The sequence below is a fragment of the Sinohyriopsis cumingii genome, chromosome 15 (assembly GCF_028554795.1).
Source record: "Sinohyriopsis cumingii isolate HCF-2022 chromosome 15, ASM2855479v2, whole genome shotgun sequence".
NCBI lineage: Eukaryota > Metazoa > Mollusca > Bivalvia > Unionida > Unionidae > Sinohyriopsis > Sinohyriopsis cumingii.
In genome coordinates this window covers 87,620,477-87,647,155 of record NC_142975.1, presented here as the reverse complement: position 1 = coordinate 87,647,155, position 26,679 = coordinate 87,620,477, and the positions used below count along the sequence as shown (strand labels likewise).

Here is a 26,679-nt window from a genome sequence, read left to right as displayed (position 1 = left end):
TATTCATTTCCAAAAGACTTAAAGAAGACTTGTGTCAGTTTTTAAATTCTAGGCTTTCATACACGTATTTGCTGTCAATTATACCAATGTTTTTATTGAGCTCTATTGTATACCTGTACAATTGGACTCATGTAAATAGCTTTCTTCTTTGAGACCTGATTTTTGAGACCTGATTGTCTATATCAGGAGTGGAATCTGAAACCAGCTGTGACCATATATAGAAAACCTCTAGATTGATCATAATGGAAAGTAAAGTTATGCATTAAATGGTTACAGAATAATTTAAATGTTGATGAGGAACCCCATGGGTAGTAATTGTTGATCCATAATAATAAGTCCATGGTTGATGGTAAGCCCATTTAGCACTTTTATAATTTTGTGGCAGATTTGTACTATTAAAGTCATGTCTATAAATAGGTCATCCTACACTTTTCAACAAATGTAATAGGCTGGTTGTCTGTCCTTTTTTATTGTACAAATAGTAATAATAATAATAATAAGGCTGGTTTTCTGTCTTTTTCTATTGTACTAGTCGTAATAATAATAATAAGGCTGGTTTTCTGTCTTTTTTATTGTACTAGTATAAATAATAATAATAAGGCTGGTTTTCTGTCTTTTTTTTATTGTACTAGTAGTAGTAATAATAATAAGAATAATAACATTAGTTGAAGCAATAATAGCAGTTGTAGTAATGTAGCAATAGTATTGTAGCAGTAGTAGTAGTAGCAGAAACAGTACATTAGTATTAGTAGCAGAATTAGCAGTTGTAATACTACTACTACTACTACTACTAATAATAATGATAATAAAAATAACAATAATAATGACATTTAACATAATTGCTTTGTGTGATAATGTGTTATGAGCAAGAAGCTTTTTGATGTGAATTAACTTAAAAACTTTATTGTGATATATGATCTGAAAAAATGGGGGCATTTTAAGTGAATTAAAAAAAATTATAACATTTGTACCTTTTTACCTTTTACCTTGCAATACATAATGTTTACATTTATTTTGAAGCATTTGTCTTCCTAACATTTTTGTACATTTCTTCAATTTCACGGTTTAAGAACTTTCTTTCTAATTGGCAATGTATCACCATTATTGTGCAGATGTGCAAATAAATAGATATGCAAACATACATAAATACTTTCTTTAAAGTAGTTGTATGCATTAAACAGTAAAATAATAGCAAAAGCCTGATTTGACACCGTTCTGAGCTTTCAAATATAGTTGTGTTACTTCACATATAATTGCTGCAGACTGGGCACCTGAGTTTTATGAAATGAAAATAAATATGTGTCTCATTATTGAAATTAAATTGGCTCTTGCAAATCTTAGCATTAATGTTTTCAGGAATTTTTTTTTAAGAGTCTGGATCCTTCAGCTGGAATATAGTACATTTATGTCCCTTTTGTACACTGTTATTGGTCACCAAAAATTCTTCACCAGAGTGCTTGAAGCAGATATGTCCTGGAAATTTAGGGATTCCAGCTTTGATAACTTTTTGAACTTTCCCATCCCCAGAGAGCTGTTGAATACAGGCTGAGTATAATCCGACAACATACACATTATCATCACGATCCAGCCCAATTCCAACAGGCGTTCCTAATTCCTCATTCTTGTACTCAAAGTACTTTGTTCCATCCAGACCAAAACAGTAGACTGAGTTATGGTTCTTGCATGTGATGTAGACACGTTTTCTTGTAGAATCCAAAGCCAGGTGGGTATCATCGTACTTCTTCTCTGACCTTGGCAGTTGGAAGACAGACATTTCCTTTCCACCTCTTGTAACGACACCCCAGTGATATGTTGTGTCATTCAGGGGACCTGAGACTACCAATTTGTCCTCACTGACTGCTGCTACACCCCAGTACAGAAGTCTAGTAGTTAAAGCTACAGTGGAAGAAATGACATGGTCCAGCTTCAAGAATTGAATCTTTTTCTTCAGTGGTAGTGTTACAGCCACTTCATTCTTACTGACAACGCAGACATCAGAAGGGTTTGATGTGAAATCATAGTCAGCAATATACTCATAAGAAGAACTGAACAAACAGCACTTGCAGTTGTCATAATCCACAAAAACGATTCTGTCATCTGGTAGGTAGGCAACTCCAGTATAAACAGGGATTTCACCATTTGGGCCAATCATCTCAATTTCATTGATCTTTATAACATTGTAATCTTTCAGTGGTCTCAAATTCATAAATCTCTGAGGACTCTGAGATGGGCTTCCCTTTGCAATGCTGTCCTGTGAATTGTCACTAATAAGATGACTTGGACCAATAGATGGCTTCCTTTTTATGACAGCTGGTATAGGTGATGGCTCAGGAGGCATTATCTCAACAACTCGTGGTGTTTTTGTTTCTAGTTTTTCCTTCCTACCTTCACTAGATTGTTCAACCTGTTTCATTGGATGTGGAGACTTTCTCTCACTGGGTGGCTCAACCTGTTTGGGAGAATATGGTGGATGTATGTAGTTAACTGATTCCACTGGTGTCATTTGATCAGGGAAGTCACTTCTGCCAACATATTCAATCTGTTTCAGTGGGTAAGGTGAATCTCTTACTTTAGATGGTATATCCCATTTTGGTGGAGATGGGGTTTTTCTTTCAGTGGGTGGCTCAATTAGTTTTAGTGGATAGGGTGATCCACTCTTCTTGCCAGATGGTGTTCTTAGTGGGTATCTTGGATACAAAGCTTTTTCATTTTCCATTACCTCCACTTTGACAAGGTCTGCAGGCCTCTCCTTACATATGTCCATTAGTTTGTCAATAATGTGAATTTTGACCTTCTTATTGGAAGTTATGGAAAATCCATCAATCTTTCTTTCATAGTCTCTTAAATGCTTGTTCACTTTGTACAGGGTGACAAATGTCTGTACATCTGTGCCATACTTTGTAATGGTTTCCATCAATTTACTGGAATTTCTGATTGATATTGCCAGTGAATAGTACTGTTTGATCTCATCCTGCTTTGCATTGCTTTCAATTTTTAATATTTTGTCTCCCTCAGACTTTACTTTCATTTCCAAGTCATCCAACAAACTGTTGATCTTTTGTCTAAGCAGGGTAATTTGACTTGTCAAATCTTTGACATCTGCCTCGAGTTTAGTGAGATTTCTTTGCTGAATTGCTGCCACATCCTGCAGGTAACCTTCTAATTGCTTCATCCTAAAAACAACTTGATCAGGTTGTTGTTCTTTTACATCCTTGGCAAATGTTCTCAGTTCCACATAGTTGGTACATCTTGTGTGTTTCTCCACAAGGCAGCTGCTGCAACAGATGGCATCATGTTCAAGGCAGAAGAATTCCAAATCTTTGTTGTTGTGGATTCCACAGGTAAAACCTTCAGCCAAATTCACTGCATGTTCAGGGTTGCTTAAAGCTTCCTCCAGGCCAAGAATAGAGTGATTCCGCAGTAACTTGGAACTCCTGTGGTATTTGACACAGTTTTCACACAAGCTTTCTTTACACACAATACATAAGTGTGTTGCTGAACTTTTAACTTCTTGATAAGCACATGAGTCACATTGTTTTTCTATTTGTGACTTTTCCCTGATGGGTTGGAGAGATATCAACACAGTATTGACAGGGAATGAAGTGGCCCACTCACTGGAGGGTGTGCTTGTGACTTGTAGACTTGTCTCCTGCATGCAGACAGGACACTGAAAAGACTTGATTCCACTGGTGTTACTCTCAACACTTGTTGTTATATGTGAGTTCAAGCAGTCAGTGCAAAAACTGTGAAAACACGGAAGAGATCGCAGAACACAAACTTCTGATAGACAAATTGGGCAGACAGAGTGACTTTCCTCACTGAATGCAGAATCTGCCATTTCAACTGCTAAATCTTATTGTATGCTTTTACTACACTTCAGGTTAGAGCTGGTTTTTAAATGTCTTTTGAAAGTAAAGTGAGTTTAATTTGAATTGTAATAGAGTAGTATCAGAATTGTTGATCATGGACCATTTAGTACAAGACAATGAAAGTTGTAACAAGACACCATTGTTTTTGCCTAGAAAATAATTAACTGACTGATTTTCAATGATTACAACTGGGTCGCGGTACTGTTGTCAGGAATACATAAACAATACAGTAATGTTAGGCATTGCTAAACCATTTCACTTAAGTATACTAACATTTTATTGACTATCACTATTGCATATACTATTTCTGCTTTTGGAACAATACCAACTTATGTTCTTACCAGTATGACTTCTATTGTTACGTACACCATATCACTGCCAGGGGTAGCATTTAAGATTGTAGAACTCATGATCCAAAAAAAGGTCTGGATCTATTTATCCTTTATATTATGAAAACTGGGTGAGCCCATTTTTAAGTTTTCTCTGCCAAATGCAGTATTGATTCTGAAATCAGAAAGATTTGTTTCAGCATGTAGAAGTCAACCAACCGTCAGCATTGGCAATAGACAATACTGGCTCACATAAGACAGATGCATCAGCCTCCCACAGTGAGAGATTACCATCGATATTGTCTGTTATTCTGTGTGCTTGTCCTTTTAGAAACTTAAGTTTTCTTTCCTATCAATGATTGAGTTTTTTCTTTTACATCAATCGCTCTGGTGGCCTAGTGGTTAGGGCATCATCCTCAGATGTGGGAGGTCATGTGTTTGAACCCTGGCAAAGTCATACCAACGACCTATAAAGATGGTACTAACAGCTGCCTTGCTAGGCGCTCAGCATTAAGAGGTTTGTGTTAGGAATGGTTGATCTGGTGTCAAGATAATGTGATTGGGTGGGACATGATGCTTCATGCCTGTAGCATGATGCCCCAATGCTAGACAGCCACACTGCAGACATTGTAGTGATATGACTGAATTTGTTTTAAAGCTATGTTAAAAATCCAAACTACACACATGCACAGACACACATTCTTTTACATGTAATCCATGACATATTGTGTCCTCTAAATCAGCTAATAATATTGAATGATGAGTACCCTGTAAACTGTACTTAGATTTGCATCCTTCACTACTTTTTGAAGCAGGTTTTAGAAACCAGACTGAGTTGTATTTCTCTTCACGAACTTCCAAAATGTGAATGCATTTCAAGGTTGATCACCCTGACCACAGGAAGTAGTTCTGACTGATATCTGCATAAAAAATCTGTGGGATTTATAATGGACAAGCTAATCGACAGAAAAATGTGCATCCACTCAGATCAGAAACTGGCAGTTATAAATGCTTGTGAAGTACTTTTGTGGTTGAATAAAGCATGTGAATGGAGAAAGGGCATCTAATACGTTGTGGACTAAATACCTTCCGTACTATATTCAATGCAGTATCTGCTCTATGCCCTTAAAAAATTATTATTCAAGTTAAATTTCTTAAGCTTGGAGGAGGATATCATATTAAGTAAACACTGTTAACATTGTAAACAATGTTCCCATTTTGTGTATGTATGTACAAGAGTTGTCTATTACTGGGAGCTCTCTCCTTTGGAGGTGTAATGTCCCTCCCAATATGGTTGCCCTGATAATATGTAAGATTTCATTTTGGAGACTACTTTAACTCATTTAGTTGTAATGAGACATCCTAAGTTGTAACGTCTGATAAACCATAATGTTTAACTCATTTAGTTGTAATGAGACATCCTAAGTTGTAACGTCTGATAAACCATAATGTTTTATAAGTTGCTATTCTTACATAAAGCATGCTAGAGTGATAAGCCTCCAAAATTGGATAAATATAACTTGAAATAATTACATTTGTCCTTTTCTAAAGAAAAAAAATATACAAATGTTTTATGTTTCAAAACCTCATTGGGAAGCTGGTTATATTTAACATGGAAATGAAATAGATAATTTTCAAAATATCTTAATTTTATAGATGATATTTTTATTACTTGAAATTTTCTATGCTTGTATTGAATAATTGAGTCAATGTTTTGCATATTACATACACATGATTTATCCACTAGTTTTCATTTCTTGATTACATTCTGAATGAGCGTTAAACACATTTTGCAGATGTTTTCAATAATAATGTATTCATTGTTATTTACAGATTGCTCCACAAAGTTGACTGGTCTACCACAACTACCACCATTTACCTCCTGTAGGATTCTAGAAAGCTGCACAGCTATCGACTGCTGCATCAATTTTGAGGAGATAGGCCAGACATTCCATTTTACCTTGGATATTGATTTGTGCAAAAATACCCTTATTGCTAGCATTGAGGGCTTGAAGGTGAAATGGAGTCTTCAGCACTATGTTTGGGGAACAGAGGAAACTATTTCACTTCACGGACTTGCACGCTTAAAGTAAGTGTAACATATATCCTTAGTTGACATAAATTTACTCTTAGTACACAAAATGTACAAATTTATCACATGATATCTGTGATGTTTTTCATACATTCTCAGTGATTGATACAACATTATAAATGTCCAAAGTTATTTACATAACATTTAAAAGTGCATTCTTAATTCAAGTCATAAAATCAAGCATTTTTCATTCTTGCTTTAGCACAGATTTTCAGCATATTGTATGGGATTTTAGTACATTGTGCAGACAGGATATGAAATGTTAAAAAAAGGATGGGTCTCATATTTTTAAAAGAAATTATCTCATTTGCTTGCAGGGGGTGGCAAAGTGAAAGTATTATTCAACTTAATTTATAAATTTGATAAAAGTAATTTTCAGAGAGGGGGATTATCATTTAACTCATTCAACTATTTTTTAAAGAAGTTGTCTGTAGTGATGAAATCATAGCAGCTTTGCTGTATTAGTGGCATGTCATTTCACTCTAATTATCTGCAGTGATCAAATCATAGCAAATTTGCTGTAAGGCTCTGTGAAACTTATGGTTTGACCCTTTGTCCATTCTGCATTGTGCATCACATTTGGTTGTTAATTTTTTAACAGTTGATTTATCAAAGTCCTCAGTAATAATCAGATCAAATTTCTCAGTAATAATCAGATCAAAGTCCTCTGTAATAACCAGATCAAAGTCCTCAGTAATAACCAGATCAATTTTGGCCAAATTTAGCACAAAACATATTGTCATTAAGGGAAATTATAGACATGATGCTGATATGTTTTCAAATACAACTTTTTACTCCTCAGAAACTGCTAACAGAATTCACAGTAAGCATTCTGGCAGGATGACCTTTCATTATTTATAAAATGAGGCCAATCTTCCATCAAATTTGTCTTCCTTTATGAAAATTGGAAAAGCCATTGTTACTAAAAGCCACTGTTAATAAAAGAAAGCCATCAGATATGTTGCCATTACTAAAATTAGAATTAAATGACCTCTTCACTGAAACTGGATTGCAGTTTGACCAGATTTAATAAGCTTGAAGATCTTTCACATCTTTACAAATGATGCAGATCCAACTTGCAATATGGTCACTGTCAGTAAATAAAAAATCTTGAAATGGCTTAACAAAAACTGCTTTTCAGAATTTTAACAAATTTAATAGAAAGAATTCAGGCATAGAGGGCTTTCATCTTTTTTAACAGCTGATGGTGATCTAACATCAGATATGGTTCCATTACTAAAACAAGAAAAATCATTATACAACTTCTTCCAAACTGGTCATAGCTTTTAGTGTGAAACATGTCACTTTGTGAGATGTTAATGTATCTCATGTAACAAGCTGTTGTCTATTGACCAAGTATTTTGATATATAAAGCAACAATTGTTGCTATAAAAATTGAACAAAACATTTAAACAGCTTCTGAAAAGTTGCTTGACAGACTCTGATAACCTTTACAGAAAGCATCCAGGTATAAAGGGCTTTAAAATTGTTGTTTTTATTACATATACCTTCAGCATCCATGCCAACCATTTTGTTTTGGTATAATCATTATGATTTTTGCACCAAATTATGCATTATGCTAGACTGTGTATGGATTATGCCGTTTTGGCACATTAAAAAATAAAATAAAAATAAAGTAATAAAAAGTTGTTTTTGTCATTTTTATTATCATCTCTTTAATTCCAGCACATATAAATTTGAGAATATTCTTAAAAAGGTGACTGCTGCATGAGAATAGCATAAAAGTGCTTTCCTTATTTGCTATTTACAGCAAGCGTATGTGACCCATTTCCAAAAAACAGACTGGTTTCTTCAAATATGAACTTTGCCTCACATATTCATTTTATTGATAAGCTAGGAAAGTTGTGAACCAGTGTGTAATTTTAAAGAAAATGATGCCAGTGTTAAGTGAAATGCTTCACAGTGTGAGTGGTGGATATTAGATGATGGAAAATGTTAGAGAAGATGGATCTTTTCAAACTCCAAAACATGTCAGATCAGAAAAAAACAAAAAATCAACACCGCTTTACAAACTTTAAAGAAATATATAAGAGTAGTGTAATACAGCAATCTGAGCACCTGACCTCATTGCACATTTCAGTTCACGATCATTCAGCGAATAGTTAACAAGTGCTGAATATAAAAAAAATTTCAGTATATTTTGTGCTTGTATTCCAGTTCTAATTCATATGGATTTTGCCCTTTGTGACAAGAATTTTGACCAGCTGCAGAACCAGGCTAGTAGCAGAAATGTATCTTATTCATATATGATGTAATTCATGCATGTAATATAGAGATTACATTTTTATGCCCAAATTATGCTTTTTGCCACTTATAATAGCCACAATTAAGCTTATACCTCTCAGGGTTGGGGTGTGTGGGGGTGGTTGGCATGTATGCTTCAACAGCAAATCTGAAATTTCTTGGCCATTTGCTCATGCATTTCCTGTAACGTAGATGGTGAGTGATCTCAGTCCGACTTAAGTCTATTGTCAATTTTGTTAATGTCACAAAAAGAAGACTTTTTAAAGTTAAATTTAATGTGTATAGGTTCAATCTGAAGCAAGATTCTACCAAAAAGAAAATCGTTTTGAATGCTGCCATCAGTTTTTGTCTGTCACCTGAGGTTAGCTGTAATACTGAGATTCCTATTTCCAATGTCATCCTGCCAAAACCTGGATGTGGATGGACATTGGGTTACCTGGATTCTGGTAAGTACCAACTTATCGTTGGGAAATACACTTTGCTCCCATTTCTTTTGCATAGCAATAAGTGTGTTAAAAGTGCCATTGAAAATGAACCTTGTATAGTACAAGCCACATGGGTCATGTATGCGTATTTACTCATTTTAAATTAAATATAAATTGTTCTTTTAAAATTTAACACTAATTTGCTTTAACCAAAGTTTATTCAGTACTGATTATTGAATGCTCTGCACCTTAACTGTCACCAAGAAACTTCCAGATGAAAATTATCTTACACTTTTACAATAGTAACCATGTTCAAAACTTGGGTCAAAATAAGAGTATGTTGAGTTGAATTGTCAAAGAATTGTATATCAACATGTGTAGCTTTCATTGGGACATCACAGCAAATGACATTCAATCTGGATTGTACTGGATCACACCTTTAGGTTCGTTTCATCCAAAAATGTCTATGTACTTTAACATTGATTTTGCCTTATGCACCTCTCTGGGCATTTAAAAATTGACTTCCAAAGGAATACTGATGTATATGAATCCAGTGAAGTGAATACTTGCCACTTAAAGGTATGTAGAATCAAGTTCTAAGAAATGACACCCATTACTGAAATTGTCGGTGTTGAATGCCTACATGACCTGTGTGACTTGTACTATAACATGTCCCAACTTGAGAATAGTAAATTAATCAATCTTTTATTTTAATATTTAAGGATGTAAATCAGCATCACTGATAAAAATGGAGAGTTTTAATAGTAAGATGACCACTAAAATTGTTTAAAATTTGAATGAAAAGAATTTCTATCACTTTGCACATTTTAAACATTCTGTGCAGAAATTGAATTAAATGTCATTAAACTTAGTAGCCTTATGTCACAAGGATTTTATACCATTAGACTGGTATCAGCATTTCTGACATTTAATTATGGATTAGACTGGCATCAGCATTTCTGACATTTAATTATGGATTAGACTGAGCATTTCTGACATTTAATTATGGATTTGACTGGCATCAGCATTTCTGACATTTAATTATGGATTAGACTGGCATCAGCATTTCTGACATTTAATTATGGATTAGACTGGCATCAGCCTTTCTGACATTTAATTATGGATTAGACTGGCATCAGCATTTCTGACATTTAATTATGGATTAGACTGGCATCAGCATTTCTGACATTTAATTATGGATTAGACTGAGCATTTCTGACATTTAATTATGGATTAGACTGGCATTGGCATTTCTGACATTTAATTATGGATTAGACTGGCATTGGCATTTCTGACATTTAATTATGAAATAGACTGGCACTGGCATTTCTACATTGAATTATGGATTTTACTGTATATCATTTGATGCTGAATTAATGAAAGTGTATACTTTCACAAATATATAATAGTAATCATAATACATTCTCTTTGAATGATGAATGCCCCATCAAGATTATAAGCTGTGATGATTTGTGATAATTTGTCATATGATTGATTAGATAAACAAAGTTTTATTTAGAATGTCATATTTTAAAAACATTATTCTTGTATAATGTTGACAGGTTTGACGCTAACCAAGTTTATAACAAGCCATGGATTGTCTCAGAGTTTGACTCAATTGACCACAGGCATTTCAGCTCTTCTGATGGAGAAATTAGGAATTCTCCAGTACTTGAGTAATTCTCAGTGTAATCCTCAGAGTTACCCTTACACACCAAATGTAGATGGATGGAACAAACAAGGTATAATACTAATGGGACAACAAAAAATTTCAATTACAATATTCAAGAACAAGTAGGAATATTTTTATTAATTTCACCTCCACTCTCCTTGAGATATAATCATCTATGTATATATGGCAAATATTAATAACATGCTTGTTCTACTGCCTTGATATAAAAAAAATGTAATTCCTTGTTTTATTTCTATATTTCAATCACATCATGCACTTCCACATAAGTAGATTCTATGTATATTCATATCCCATGCTGCTGAGGTGGTTAATACAATAGTTCAGGTTTACCTTTTGTAAATTTTCTTTGGTTTCAGTTGAAGTAAGTCCTCAAAATGAGGAATTATTTTCATTCTATAATTCCCATTTCATTCACTGTGCACATTTTGTTGCTGTAATGGACCCCTTCCATGTAAGATTTCTGTATGAATTTTTTTACATCATAAATGATACATTTTAATTTTACATCTGTACTCTTGTATTTAACTGCACAGTCTTCTGAGATATTATCAGTCAGTTTGTCAACACAATTCCAGCTAAATCATTGCATAAAAAGTTTTTTGTGTCTTTTTTTCTGTTTTCCAAAATTATGCTAATTCATTTTGATTGATAATTTTTCTGACTTTCAGCTTGCTCAATGAGTTCCTCAGTTGTCCTTCCATCGTTGAGCGGTCATAACATCTTTGGCGCTTTGTCCAGTTCTTGCACTGCCTTAGATCTTTGTTTGGAAGTTCCACTTTTGGCACGGACTTTACATGCTTTCCTGAGGGTGGACTACTGTTTTGGGACAGTCTCCTTTGGAATTGATGACTACTCAGTCAATGTGGGACTTGAGGAATTCTCATTCAGCACAAGGCAAAACATATGGTTGAATGGAGTCCTTCGACTTGAGTAAGTTCAAACCAGAAATTCCAGATGCTTTTGTTTTTATAAGTCTGCCTTGTTTTGTTGAACCTGTCTTGTTTTATCAAGTCTGCCTTAGTGGATGATCAACTTGGCAATCAGTTTGGCATCTGTCTATCCATCAGACCATCCATCTATCCATCCATCCATTTGATTAAAGACTTTATGTAATCAGTTTCTCAGGTAACAGAGTCATGTTAATTGGTATGTGCTTTTTTAGGCTGGGTTCAATGTGCATTCCATAGCTGCTTCTTGTAATTTAGAGGAAAATATATTGACTTTTTGATTATACTTATTCTGTTATGTGTAGGTTAATGCATATATATTTACAGGTATTGTGTTGTACAGCTACTCAGCCAGGATTTTACCAGACCTTGGCAGGAGGTGGGGGTGGGGGCATAATGAGCAGGAAAGTTGAATACACTGATTCTGTACTATTAATGTCTAGTTTGATTTTAAATATTTCAATATGCCTATCAAATATTAAGATTCTTCACACATAAGGTTGGTTTTTTTTACCAATAGATCCATGAATATTGCACATTTACCCATTGTGTATGTATTTGTTTTGTCATTATTAGTTATGATTTTACCTGTGGTCATGCAGTTCCTCATGGGAAATAAGGATGTTAGATGCAATTTTGGATCTTGGAAAACAATTTTTCAGTAATGTATGTAAAAAATATTGCATCACCACCATAGGGCTCAATCCAATGACTGATGAATTTGTCAGAGATGTTCTTTCTTGACCACTCCTTTCACCAACTTTACTGGTATAGGTCCTTCCCCCTAACAAAGTTAAAATTATATACAATTAATATGACCATAAGTACTGCACAGTCTGTTTATTGTATATTGTTTAGATGTTGAATCTTTTTGACTTGTAGAAAGGTTCCATTACATTTGCAGTAAGTATTAATATGAAAATATTCTGTTTTTTACTTAAGCTTCATAATTGATGACCTGAAGGCAGAGAGTGCATTCCTGGTCAGCCTGAATGTGAGCGTATGCATTGACCCTAGCATATGTCAAGTTCATGAAATGGTGTTGCGCAACACAAAACTTCCAAAGACACCATGTAACTGGAAAACAGATTTCATCAAACCAGGTAACTGTAAATTTAATTTGCATAACTGAGGGATATTTCTTAAAGTACACTGGAACATTTTAATAATAGACACTATACAGACCTTAGACTTTCTCTTTTATTACATGTGTCATTTTTTATGCCTTTTGAAAGGTGGTTCATGTCATCTTACATGTATTATGTCCATCTGTTTGCATTGTGTCCTTATTATAGAGGTTGAGTATATGATGGTGATGTTCAGGAAATGAGTTGAAACTTTTTTCTTTATGAGTAGGTGTTCTTAATGTAAGGTGTCTGCTAAGATAAGTTTCACTCTGGTTGGTGTTTTGATTCGTCTTTTTTTGCCAGTCTTAGAGTCTCTATATGCCTGAATGTTTCATGTTATTATGTCTGTCCATTTATCAGGTGTCATTTTTTACAGGTTGAATAAGAAGGAGATAATCAGAAAATGTGTTGAATAAATGTCTTTTTCTGAACATATCTTTATGATGTATAAGGTTTCTACTAAGATCAAATGCACTCTGCCTGGTTTTATGGTTTTTCATCTCTGGCCACTTACCAAAATCTTATCAAATGTTGGAGAATCTTTGAGTCTGCTGTTTATGGCATTGCAATAGAGAAAGGTTATATCATTCCAAGGCAAATTGAATAAATCACCTTGTCCTTGATTTGTGATATTGGGGTTTAATACCACATGATAGGCCATGTTTAAGGACATGCCATGGTATGCTGACCTAGGCTGACCTGATGGTCATTAACTGATTCTGAATTCTTCTGGTCATGAGTCTACTGCCATGATTGAGTATTTCCCCAAATCATCATCATATAAGTAGACATGACACAATGATTCTTTTGTCAGTTTAGCAAATTCAGCTTTGTCTATGTCATATTTTATCTTACTCTTGTATTCGCATTAAAGTGAAAAAATTTCAATTGTAAATGAAGTTTTGATCATGCATTACAACTTCAAAAACTACCATGGGTCCCAAACAGTTTTTATTCCTGTTTAATGGCATTGTACCAGTTCTCATCAAGTATGCAAAGATGGTTTCACTTTTCCAAGTCAGAATTCTTTGTTTACTTAATGATATAAATTAGTTTACCTCTTTAGTTTACCTCATTATTTAGGTAAATCAAATATGACTGCATTGGTAAAATTTTAAAATTTGGTAAATGTTGGGTTTCTAAAAAAAAATGCTCAACAGAACTTGACCAAATTTTACAAAACACATGAAGAGGTTTTAAATTTATACCAATGATGCCATTTTGTCATCAAAATATGGCTGCTATTATTAAAAATAGAAAACCTGTAATAACTTATTATAAATGACCACTGAGCAAAATCGGACCAGATTTGACAGACACTTAGTTGGATTTTTCAGGGGTATACAAATGATAGAAATGATAAAATTTTGCTGTCAGATATTGCTGCTGTAACTGAAAGTAGAAAAACATTTTTAGAACTTGATCTAAGAAATGCTGAACAGGATTCAATCAACTTTGACACGTAGGTTCCTGGCTTAAGGGCCTTTCACTGTTTGATGGATTATGCTGATTTGTGATCAGATATGAAGATACAACAACTAAAGAAACTTTGAAGCAGACAATAATGATATGTGCAAATATGCACTTTATAAGAATATAAGTTGACAGGTAGTCAGGATTGTTTCAATATAATTCCAGTAATAAAGGCATTTTATACAGTTTGCTTGATACAATAGAGAGCAGGTTCACTACCCCAAAATTTTAACATACACTATTAGTAAAGTTAAAAGTATTTTGCCAAAACTTGCTGTCTATATGATTTCCATTTATTTCAGACTTCTCACTTTCAACGTGGCTGGCAAACAATGTTGCAGGAGGGAAGTTGACGGAGTCACTGAGAAAAATGCTTCTGGATGAACTGGGGCTTTCTAATTATCTTCTCACTACTCCATGTCAGGAAGATAGCAATACATTTGGCCAAATCAACCAGGACAATTGGTCTCAAGGTACTGCCCTACTGAAACTTAATCAGACTTGTTTAAACGTGTTTATGGAATCTTTTAGTTAGAAGATCTAAGATGTTCCTTTGAAGTTACTCTCCTTTGAATTTTTTATTACTTTGAAGAAAACCCTGAATGAAATGATTTAGAGAGAAGTTGGAAATAATTAGCCATTGCTATTGGCAATAAAAACAAGCATCAAGCACAAACAGTCCATAATCACAAGATTTAAGTTTGAAGAGTTATGGCATCTGCAGTTAGGTATATGCAGAAGGCTAAACATCACAAACAATGACTGTACTGTGTTTTTGTTTGTTTTGTTGGCCTTCACAGTCTCTTACCTGTCATAACACAACAGGTCATGCTAACAAAATGATTATTTACTCTCAAACCTTTGACATCATGTTTCAAAAATCATGTTTTTCAGTAATCTTCAAAACAAAAACAAAAACAACAATGACCTCAATATCCTAGTAACATGTAGCATGTATAAACAGTAAACGATCCTGTTTAAAGCTCATGAAAACCTATCCTTAGAGCAATTTATACAGCCAGTTGTCATACAGGCAGTTACAATGCAAGGGAGTCAGGTATCTACAACCACCATTTCACATATTAATTGGTTAACAATAGTTAGGGTGATGTGTCAGTTCTTTGAAGACTGCTCTGGGAGAACCTATGATGCTGATTTGCATAGGTACAGTTCACAAAGTGAAAAAACCCAATTTGTTATAATTTATAGGCAAATCAAATGTTTGTTTGTTGAATGTTGAAGAACAAATGTTATTTGACATCATTGCCATGAGTGAGACTGTTTAAACCATCTGTGTTAAAGATTATTGGCAAGTTTGTGAACAGTAGCAGCATTTCTTTGAAGCTGCATTTTCCTACTTACATCAAATGCAAAGCATGATTATTTCAGTTGTTGGAATAGTGCTCGCATTTTTTAAGGCATACTGCCTAAACACATTCCCTGTGATTCTTGAAGCAATAAGCTATCAAGGAAGCGAAGCCCAGCAAAACTTAATTTTGGAACTCCTGGTTAATGAAGTTTTACTTTGCGAACCATAACAGCAGCAGAGAGCATCTGATTCTTTGCAGACAATGCAAACAACACATTGACATAAATCATTCTAGAGTGTATGATATCTCCTGAAGTAGCAGTACTATCTGTAACATTGGGACAAAACCGAATATATTCGATATGCTGCACTGAATATTCAGATTAGTTCTCTGTATTATTATTCATTATCTTAATCTAGTTAATATACCAACAATATATCAACCCATGCTTTTCAGGATGATATTAGCCATGAAATAGATTTATTTAAAGACAGTAATAAGCACACACTTGTGTTTGTGTAGTCGATTTGTGTTGATTAAGGATTAACACCTATACTGGACAGGTGTTTATTACTGCTGAATTACCTGTAAGACCCCTTTTAAACTTTAAATATTATGTCCCCTCCCCCAACTCCACCAGTGAAATGTGATGTATATTCATTTTTCAATTTTCACAAACAGCCTGGTTCTGACCATAATTCGCTCAGAGAATCCAGAAGGGAAGTTTGAACAACAGTATCATCCAGTCTCTGTTGAGAGCAAAGATGATCACAAACATAAAAATACATTACCTTCAAACTCCATACTAAATTTTTGGAAGCAGCAAAAACTGCATCTAATTAAGCTGATATTTTGCCATCCAATTTATTTTAAAGACAAACCTGCGTGCATGTTTTTATTTAATGTCAGTGTGCTTGTGATTATGTGAGTGTTTGCACCTTTGTATTTGTATGGTGACGATATTTGACACTGCTATGTGTATCAGTTTTTCCTTGTAAATATATTAAATGCTTCAAAAATACCTGGCAAGTTATTTTCTTTTATATTGATTTTAATTTCCAATCATTTTATGTAGGCTTGTATGAAATGATGGCTTATTCTCAATTTGATTATGTTGTTTTTGTGGTTTACTTGCCCTGACCCCCCCCACTTGGATCTCAAAACTCACTTTCTGAGTCAAAGAAAACCCCTACCATTGTCTGGGAATATGGCAGGTATGCAGACTGTTTAAGTAACATTTCAGTTTAAAACACATTAACCCCTGGTGATGAGTTAACATGGCAGGAGGTAGTAGCCTACTGTTGAGCTCTGTAGCATCAAGGTCATGTGTGATACACTAAAGTGGGTGGTATTATAGAAAGGAAGACAGATGTAGCTCTACAATGTTACCAAATAATCTGGAAGTTATAGTTGCACTACAAAATTCAGATAAAAAACCTCATTTTTTTGAAACCCAACTTTTTTCTACCCAAAATTGGCCCATGGTCGGATCCGATTTTGTCTGGATTTTAGACTTTTTGGTCTCAGATCTAAGGCAAACCAGTATGAACTGCAAACAGACAGATAAGCCTTTGCAAAAAGTAGGATAAGATGGGCATTTGGAATAAAGAGTGGTCTCCATACAAAAATAATGGCTCCGTTTAGCAAAAAAAAAATAAAAAAATAACTCCAACTTTTACCCTTCTGCTCATGTGCGAGTCAAATAGCCAATGAAAAACAATGTTTCCAACACAACTAGGCAGTATGTTATTGAAAGATCACTGGGGATTTGGTGTTTCGGATCAATTCAGAAATAGCTTTCAAAATGTGTTTCCTACTCAAATTTCAGGTGAAAACGACAAAAACCTCCAGGGGTTAATGTGCTAAACATTATTAATATTGTAAGCAATTTGGTTCATTTTCATGGATGCAAAATATTGTGGTTTTGCATACAATGGCATTTTTTTCAGCATTTAAATTAGTTGATAGATAGATGATGGCAAATCAAGTCCTGTTGTCATCATAGATGGATTTGTTGTTTAATGAATCTTACAATTTGTGGTTTGTTTTATTCTGGTTTTAACAGCACTTTTTTTTGTCAGAGCTTAAATTAGTGGGTATGTCTCTGATGGCGAAGTGGGTTCTGTTGTCATCATGGATGGATTGTTGTGCATTAAGTCTTACAAATTTTGGTTTGAAGTGATAAAAAAAACCTAAATATTAGTCCAAAATGTTAACTTTGTGGTAAAAATTAATGTGTCTTTTTAAATGTTGCTAATTTAAAAATGAAACAAGCTAGTCAGATCTCATGGTGCTGTATTATATTTAATTCAGTGTGTAAGAAGAATGTGTCTCCCTTCCCTGCCAGAGAGATAGTCATGGCTAGGATGTCATGGTGCTGTATCATATTTAATTCAGTGTGCAAGAAGAATGTGAGTCTCCCTTCCCTGCCAGAGAGCTAGTCATGGCTAGGATGTCATGGTGCTATATTATATTTAATTCAGTGTGTAAGAAGAATGTGAGTCTCCCTTCCCTGCCAGAGAGTTAGTCATGGCTAGGATGTCATGGTGCTATATTATATTTAATTCAGTGTGCAAGAAGAATGCGAGTCTCCCTTCACTGCCAGAGAGCTAGTCATGGCTAGGATGTCATGGTGCTGTATCATATTTAATTCAGTGTGCAAGAAGAATGTGAGTCTCCCTTCCCTGCCAGAGAGCTAGTCATGGCTAGGATGTCATGGTGCTGTATTATATTTAATTCAGTGTGCAAGAAGAATGTGAGTCTCCCTTCCCTGCCAGAGAGCTAGTCATGGCTAGGATGTCATGGTGCTGTATTATATTTAATTCAGTGTGCAAGAAGAATGTGAGTCTCCCTTCCCTGCCAGAGAGCTAGACATGGCTAGGATGTCATGGTGCTGTATTATATTTAATTCAGTGTGTAAGAAGAATGCGAGTCTGCCTTCACTGCCAGAGAGCTAGCCATGGCTAGGATGTCATGGTGCTGTATTATATTTAATTCAGTGTGCAAGAAGAATGTGAGTCTCCCTTCCCTGCCAGAGATCTAGTCATGGCTAGGATGTCATGGTGCTGTATCATATTTAATTCAGTGTGTAAGAAGAATGTGAGTCTCCCTTCCCTGCCAGAGAGCTAGTCATGGCTAGGATGTCATGGTGCTGTATCATATTTAATTCAGTGTGTAAGAAGAATGTGAGTCTCCCTTCCCTGCCAGAGAGCTAGTCATGGCTAGGATGTCATGGTGCTGTATCATATTTAATTCAGTGTGCAAGAAGAATGTGAGTCTCCCTTCCCTGTCAGAGAGCTAGTCATGGCTAGGATGTCATGGTGCTGTATTATATTTAATTCAGTGTGCAAGAAGAATGTGAGTCTCCCTTCCCTGCCAGAGAGCTAGTCATGGCTAGGATGTCATGGTGCTGTATTATATTTAATTCAGTGTGCAAGAAGACTGTGAGTCTCCCTTCCCTGCCAGAGAGCTAGTCATGGCTAGGATGTCATGGTGCTGCATCATATTTAATTCAGTGTGCAAGAAGAATGTGAGTCTCCCTTCCCTGCCAGAGAGCTAGTCATGGCTAGGATGTCATGGTGCTGCATCATATTTAATTCAGTGTGCAAGAATGTGAGTCTCCCTTCCCTGCCAGAGAGCTAGTCATGGCTAGGATGTCATATTGCTGTATTATATTTAATTCAGTGTGTAAGAAGAATGTGAGCCTCCCTTCCCTGCCAGAGAATATGATGTGCAGCCTGTCGGAGTCTTGCACTGCTGTGGACTGCTGCCTTACTGCTGCTGAAATGCTAACATCATTCCGAACCTCTCTCCATATTGATCCATGTAACCATCAAATGACCATCAGTGTTGAGAAATTAAGCTTGACGCTTTCGCTGATTGACTATGTATGGGGAACACAAGAGAGTTTCTGGCTATTTGGAGTTGTCAAAGTAAAGTAAGTTGAATGTATATTTATATATTTCCTTTTATTTATTTTTTCTTTCCTGTGTTAGCATAACGATACATGGATGAGATATTGGTACCACATTTCCAGTGGTGACAGCATCATTGTCAGTGTTAAGAATCTGCATTTAGATAATGCTCATTTGTGTTGAGAAACTCAGGTTGATGCTTTTGCTGATTGACTGTGTATGGGGAATGGAAGAGATTTTCTGGCTGTTTGGAGTTGTCCAAGTAAAGTAAGTTAATATATCTATATATATTTTTTATCTTATGTTAGCATGGTGAGACATGAGTGAGTCATAGATATCACTTACCAGTGGTGACAGTATCATCATCAAATCACTTACCAGTGGTGACAGTGTCATCATCAAATCACTTATCAGTGGTGACAGTATCATCATCAAATCACTTACCAGTGGTGACAGTATCATCATCAAATCACTTGCCAGTGGTGACAGTATCATCATCAAGTCACTTACCAGTGGTGACAGGATCATCATCAAATCACTTACCAGTGGTGACAGGATCATCATCAAATCACTTACCAGTGGTGACAGTATCATCATCAATGTTAAGTTTCTTATTAAGATCTTTGTTTAAGGTTTTGCAAGTCAGATTTAATTGTGTATGATGTACTGGTGAGACCAACAGAATTGATAATATGAATTGCTGCATTCCCTCGCCCTCCTTATTTTTATGGAGGTCCTGGAATCCAACTGGAAATTTAATTCAATGAAAATATCCTGGAAGCCTCCTAGAAAATTGCTTATTGTCATAAAATATCCCTTAATTTTAGAAAGCTAAACTAAAACTTCTGTAAGAGAAAATATGTAATTTTCCCACTGTATCTTTGCAGTAAACGGTTTTGATTGTCATACGATATCAGTAGCCTTGCTTAAATCTGGTAACTTAATTTTTCAAGTGTGCCTTCAACTGCAGTATAGCCTTTAGTCAGTGGATCATACTTTAAAAATGACTTCTGAAATTTGTCATTTTCCCCAGAAGATCTCCTGGAAAACTTTAGGAAAATAAAAATCATTTTGGTGCAGAAACCCTGGAATTGGTGTGAGACATTTACCAAGTTCCTGCCCCAGATTTAGATCCAAAGAGTAAAATTTCCCTATCCCACCTACCCAAAGTTCCTGTCCCAAATTCAGATGCAGAGGGTGAAATTTCCACATCCTGCATCAGCTTGTTATTATTTCCTTTCATTTTTTGCCAGGAAGTATTGTTGGAAAAAGAAAGATGGTTTTTATTGGTATAGATTTAGAAATACAGACTATTATCAACAAAATATTACCCATAGAAACACCTGTTTTCAGTTTGGCAAAGTTAATCTTTTGAAAACAAAACATGTAAGAAACATTGCACATATGTATCATGTCATAATTAAACTGACACCATCTACAGTGTCAGTGAATGCACTCATCTGGGATAAAAATATCTCACATGCCTTTCTCACATGGGCAAACTGCATTATACATACAGTGCGACCCTGCTATAACACGCCCCAAAATAACACAAATTTGGATATAACACGGTTGTGGCATGGCTTCCGAAATTTCATATATTCATTCACACATGAAAAAAAATATTTTTTCAAAGTACGTGAAATAGTGTATAAAAAATGGATTATCATTTTGGGAAAGAGATCGTCTATGAATTTGAATATAATATGATCGTGGCATGGTTCCTGAAATTTTAAATACGTCTACGTGTATTTTTCTTGTACCTGGAATTTTTTTTTTAAAGTACGAGAAATAGTGTGTACAATTTTTATTATCATTTGGGGGGAAAGTTCATGTATGAATTTGAATATGATACAATCATGGTGTGGCTTCTGAAATTTAACAATTTCACCATGTTCTTGAAGTGTTATGCCAAAAATAAACACCTTGGGAAATGTTACTTATTACTGATTCATGAGTAAAGCCAGTAAGTCGTCTTTGTGATTTTCTTTAATTAATTCTGTAAACAATCATTGCTCAAACAATAGCCGACGTGTTTTTTCTTCAACTGCATACACAACCCAGCAGAGAATGTGGTGGTTGATAAAAGATTCTCACAATTTAATAAACATAAAAAAAACGAAAGCCACCAACATGTTTGCTGTGCTTGGGGGTGTTATTAGACACAATCAGTTGACCAGTAAATAATGTCCATTTTTTTAGCTGGAAATTGAAAGGGTATGAAATTGTACATACATTCAGCTTAAAAATCTCTATAAAAGTATTTTTCACATGTTTCTTTCGATATCCACAAAATCTGAAGTAAAAGTTGTATGCACGCTGAAAGCATGTGTTGATTGTTAATTATTCTTGCTGTAGTCATTCAAACAAATAGACATACAAGTGTTAATTATTGAAAATTTGCAGTGAATAAAATGCACATGGAAATGCATATGATAAAATTTTAGCACTGTGAAATTTGTACAGACACCGTTCATAGACCCTGGAACATAATGAACTGTACATGTGCTTCGTCTTTCTTAACCTAATTTTGCTGTTAATTTTTCCCATTGAATTCAGACACATAATGATCTGTGACAAAATTACTGAATAATTTAAATATGTATGCAATTTTTGCAATGGAATTACATGTATTGTGGATTAACTGCAGGCCGTGACAGTACAATATCAGGCGGTAAGTAAACGGTGTTAATAGTCTGAATATATTAGATGTTGAATTCAGACACAATGATCTGTGACAAAATTATTGAATATTTGAAATCTGAGTGCAATTTTTCAGTGGAATTTCATGCATCATGGATGAATTGCATGCCATGATGGCACGATAGTAAATGGTGTTGATACCCTATTCATGATATACATTAGACATGAATAAACATATATATGTGCCAAAAAGTAAAATACTATAAAACCCCGCATTAACACAACCCTGCTATTAACGCAATCCAATTTTTTGGACACCAATCATCGTGTTATAGCGGGGTTCCCCTGTAGGTAGAAATGAGATAAGACACTACCCCTTCTTTGTGAATTTATTCACCAGTATCAGTTAACTGGGAATTTAAAAAATTATAAAGGAAATAAAAGCATGCTCAGATTCTGTCTTTATATTAGACTAGATAAAAACAGAAAATATTAAGATAAATGTATTTGACAACTTTTAGATATAAATTGCACCTGTACTAAATTAAACTTTCTATTACTCAAAAATATGCTAATTTCCATTACACAGAATGTGTCTAACTGCATGAATACATTCCTTAAGTAGTTTTTGTTCAGTATATAGATTTCACACATTCATAATTATCTGATAAGTTACCTATGTGGTCCATAGCTATAATTGTGTATTTTATTATTTCAGCTCCTCAGTATATTACTTTGAGGATGAGGGGATTTTCCGAGTTAACCTTGACATTGCCCTGTGTAGCAGCCGTGATTCTTGTCGAACATTCCCATTATTCAACCAGATAGCACTGCCAGTACCTGTCTGCAGCACTGCTTTTGATTTTGCCACTCCAGGTAATATATTTTATTATTTTATATTATAATTTAATGTCAGCCATATACTTTGATATTTTGATAATAATAGGTAGGCCGTTACATGATAGGCAAAGAAAAATGAAATAAAGGATTTGAATATATAAAGAAATACATGTTCTGTGTGATAGGCAAAGAAAAATGCAATTAAGGATTTGATATATAAAGAAATATATGTTCTGTGTGATAGGCAAAGAAAAATGAAATAACCGGTTTGATATATAAACAAAAACATGTTCTGTGTGATAGGCAAAGAAAAATGCAATAAAGGATTTGATACATAAAGAAATATATGTTCTGTGTGATAGGCAAAGAAAAATGAAATAACAGATTTGATATATAAACAAAAACATGTTCTGTGTAATAGGCAAGGAAAAATGGAAAAGCAGATTTGAACCTTAAAGAAATAATAAATGTGTCTTGTGTGATAGGCAAAAAAAATGAAGGAGCTGATGTCATCTGTGGAGAAATTACAGGTGTGTCCTGTGTGATTGGCAAAGAAAAATGAAAGTGTAATTTGATCTCTAAAGAAATTATAGATGTGTCTTGTATAAATAAATTGTTCCATGGAATAAATGATAATATAAGAATATCTAATTATTTGAGATCCTGGTTGTAAATGTTAGACTAACATGTAAGAAATATTTGATATCTCAAGCCAACTGTTCAGATTTTGTTACAATACATTACAATCTTACATCTTTTATTTGGCAGTCCATTAGAATGTTCAATTCTGTATTTCTTTATTGATCACCCAAACTATCTGTACCATACACACAGGCTGGAACTATTTAAACATGCACATATATTCAATATATTATTATTGTTATTATTATTATTATTACAAACATACCTACTAAAAAATGGGGCAGTAAATAATAAACTTCATTTTTTTAAAAACTATTTCTTGGAGAGTTGCATTCTGGATAAAATTGTTAAAGAGAAACAATGTTGTCCAAGTTCAGTGACAAGTGGCATATTCAATTTACTTGCACACACATACTTAGAGGCCAACCTCAGTGTTTGCCATGTCAGGCCATGCTGACAGCAAAATGTATTCTTATGTTGACTTTGAACTCATATGTCATTGTTTCTGTAATGTCACTTTTATCTTTTGTACAAACTAAGGTACATAATTAATAGAATTTTAAAGAAACTTTTACTTTCTAAGCTAGTCTTTTTTAGCATAATATTTATCCGTTTATATTATTTCAAGATTTGTTATTGTGAATATTATATGAACAACCCACACCATTAACATCTTTGTAATCATTGAAAAAGTCACTGACTGGGGAACATTTTAATCAGGTCGCTGACTGGGGAACATTTTAACCAGCCTATATCATATTTGTTGAATTTTTGTACTTTTCTGATTTATCAGATCAATAAATTGTTCACTTACTATCCTTACTTTTTTCTGTGAACATTTTAATATTTACTCATGTAACTTGTACATCTTGCACACAGAATTTTGTTTAGACTTTAAATCCCTCATTTTACTTTATTTCAAGGTACTAATGATTCTCCTTGGCTTATAACATGCTAATCATCTACAAGTAAACAAAATACAGTCCAATCTGATCATTATCATTATTATTATTACTGTTATTGTTGTTATTGAAATAAGAATTAATTTAACATAAAACCAGATATTTGTTATTTTATGATTATATAAGAAGTACTTACCTGGCATATGAGCTTATAATATATCACACTGTCATGTATCATTTTATCATTTGATCAACAGTTGCTATTTTCAGTGTCCTGTGAACAACCACTGAACCAGTTTCAACCAAACTTGGCAGAGAGCATGCTAACCTTTCAAGTTTATACAAATGATGCTGTTCTGCCACCAGACATAGTCTCCATTATTGAAAATACCGTTTGAATTTGTAGAAACAATCCAGATCCATCATAAAATATGGCTACTATTATTAAGTTGGCTAAAAAAAAATATTCGAGGCTGTCATACAGTATATCCACTATTACCGAAAACAAAACTTAAAAACTTAAAAACTGTTAAAGTTTACAAGGGATCGTACTAATCTAAACCTTTTGGTGAAATGCCCTTGCATGAATGTAAATATCAGCCAGGTGAGTAATTTCATGCCCACTTAGACCCATTGTTTAATTTTGGCCTCTGACTTTTTATACCTTCACTTCTGTAGAGGTAGGGGTACATAGGAATCTTTGTGTCCATCCATTTATCTGACTATACTATTTACTATTGTTGATTACATTTGCAAATAAGTATGATAAACCACTGATTAATCTTTCATAATTCAAACAGGGTTCTCTCAGGAAATCTGGAAAAAGTAAGGAGAAATGATAATTTTTTTCCCGACTGTGAAAAGTCCTTGAATTTTGCAAATATTGATGAAAATCAGGAAAAACCCAGGAATTTTCTGCCACCACTTGACACCCAAAACAATCATCTAATTGAGTAATATTTAAACTGATCATGAGTTAAATTTATTGGGTTCTAACCAGAATATTCGGAGGGTTGCAGTATGGATCATATGGTTGCTTGCAATAAACATATATGCTGAGTCAATCAAAACACCCAGTGGATTAGATTCATCTGGTAGAATTTTATTTTCAAAGTCAGCTTGATGATCTTTCCTTACATGGAAGGTATGAAAACCAGTCTAGCATCACACAAGGTCAACATTGTGGTGGCAAAGCATAGCCACTCACCGGATGGCCTAGCAAACTTTAAACGTTAGATTGAGTGATACCTGCATGAAATTGATATGAAAATTACTTATTTTCTCAGAAATCATGAGTATTAAAATCGTTATATCTTTAATCTGCTGAAAGACAAGATAAAACTACATCATTGATGAAATGTGACCTGGTACTCACGATTTGCATTGCTAGTCGCATGAGTACACAAATCTAACAAACCACATTTTCAAATGTTGTAGAGAAAAAATATAAAAAATATTAAATGAAAATCGTAGACTGGTTGTAATAAAACACAAGAATGAAAGAACACAAATTATCAATATTTATTTATTCCGAGAACAACTTCTGGAGTTTTGTTGTATCACATGACTACCACGTTGACATGTGCTCTCTGCCTGATAAATCAGACTTGAGATCCTACCTTTAGATAAAATCCTGGTAACTTCTATGTGGATCCATAGAGAGGTCAGGGTATATTTACATAAGCAAATTGCTTACTATTGCTCATTTTTCTTGTGTTGCAGGTTTTTCTCTCACAACTTGGCTGAAAGAGAAAGGACAGAAAATTGTCAATGGGACACTTGATAAAGTTGTGATAAACCAGTTACTTGAAGAATTGGAACTTGCACGGTTCTTGGTTGATTTTCCATGTGACCCTACACAACCTCCGTATTCTGGTGCAGTTGGACGACTCAAGAATAGTAATAAATATTGATTCTAGTAGTTAACTGTTTAATGCAGGGAATTTTTCTATATTCTTCTCCTGTTCATTTTTCTTACCTATTTTATACCCAGCCAACAGTAGTTGCATGGTATTTTAGTGTATTGTCAGGCAGCTGAGCTGGCAGGAGATGGGCATCTATTTTGGTTTCCAGATGATAACATTAGTTTTATTAAAAAGATTTCATTCTAGCTTGGTAGATAAGTTTTCCTTAGCCCAAGCAGTAGGGTTAAATCAATTCAATCTTGGAGCAAGATTCATGAGCATTAATGGTATCTGACTAGCTAAT

The 26,679-nt window shown here is 34.3% G+C and overlaps 3 protein-coding genes across 3 annotated transcripts in view; 2 read left to right on the top strand and 1 right to left on the bottom strand.

The window, feature by feature from the left end:
• Nucleotides 1-24,869, top strand: part of LOC149782251 (uncharacterized) — a 71,026-nt gene extending 46,157 nt beyond the window's left edge. The window contains exons 9-17 of the mRNA XM_089935101.1: nucleotides 6,032-6,287; nucleotides 8,841-9,001; nucleotides 10,543-10,722; nucleotides 11,342-11,603; nucleotides 12,563-12,723; nucleotides 14,523-14,693; nucleotides 19,215-19,467; nucleotides 22,806-22,963; nucleotides 24,742-24,869. Of these exons, the coding sequence (XP_089791227.1) occupies nucleotides 6,032-6,287; nucleotides 8,841-9,001; nucleotides 10,543-10,722; nucleotides 11,342-11,603; nucleotides 12,563-12,723; nucleotides 14,523-14,693; nucleotides 19,215-19,467; nucleotides 22,806-22,963; nucleotides 24,742-24,869 (1,730 nt within the window). The remainder of the gene's footprint in view (nucleotides 1-6,031; nucleotides 6,288-8,840; nucleotides 9,002-10,542; nucleotides 10,723-11,341; nucleotides 11,604-12,562; nucleotides 12,724-14,522; nucleotides 14,694-19,214; nucleotides 19,468-22,805; nucleotides 22,964-24,741) is intronic.
• LOC149782252 (uncharacterized) lies at nucleotides 957-3,874 on the bottom strand. The gene has a single exon (XM_089933632.1). The coding sequence runs from the start codon at nucleotides 3,836-3,838 to the stop codon at nucleotides 1,367-1,369; it is 2,472 nt and encodes an 823-aa protein (XP_089789758.1). The 5' UTR covers nucleotides 3,839-3,874; the 3' UTR covers nucleotides 957-1,366.
• A 748-nt stretch (nucleotides 24,870-25,617) lies between the features above and the next one.
• Nucleotides 25,618-26,679, top strand: part of LOC149782250 (uncharacterized) — a 300,926-nt gene continuing 299,864 nt past the window's right edge. The window contains exons 1-2 of the mRNA XM_089935100.1: nucleotides 25,618-25,702; nucleotides 26,194-26,370. Coding sequence (XP_089791226.1) covers nucleotides 25,618-25,702; nucleotides 26,194-26,370 — 262 coding nt within the window. The remainder of the gene's footprint in view (nucleotides 25,703-26,193; nucleotides 26,371-26,679) is intronic.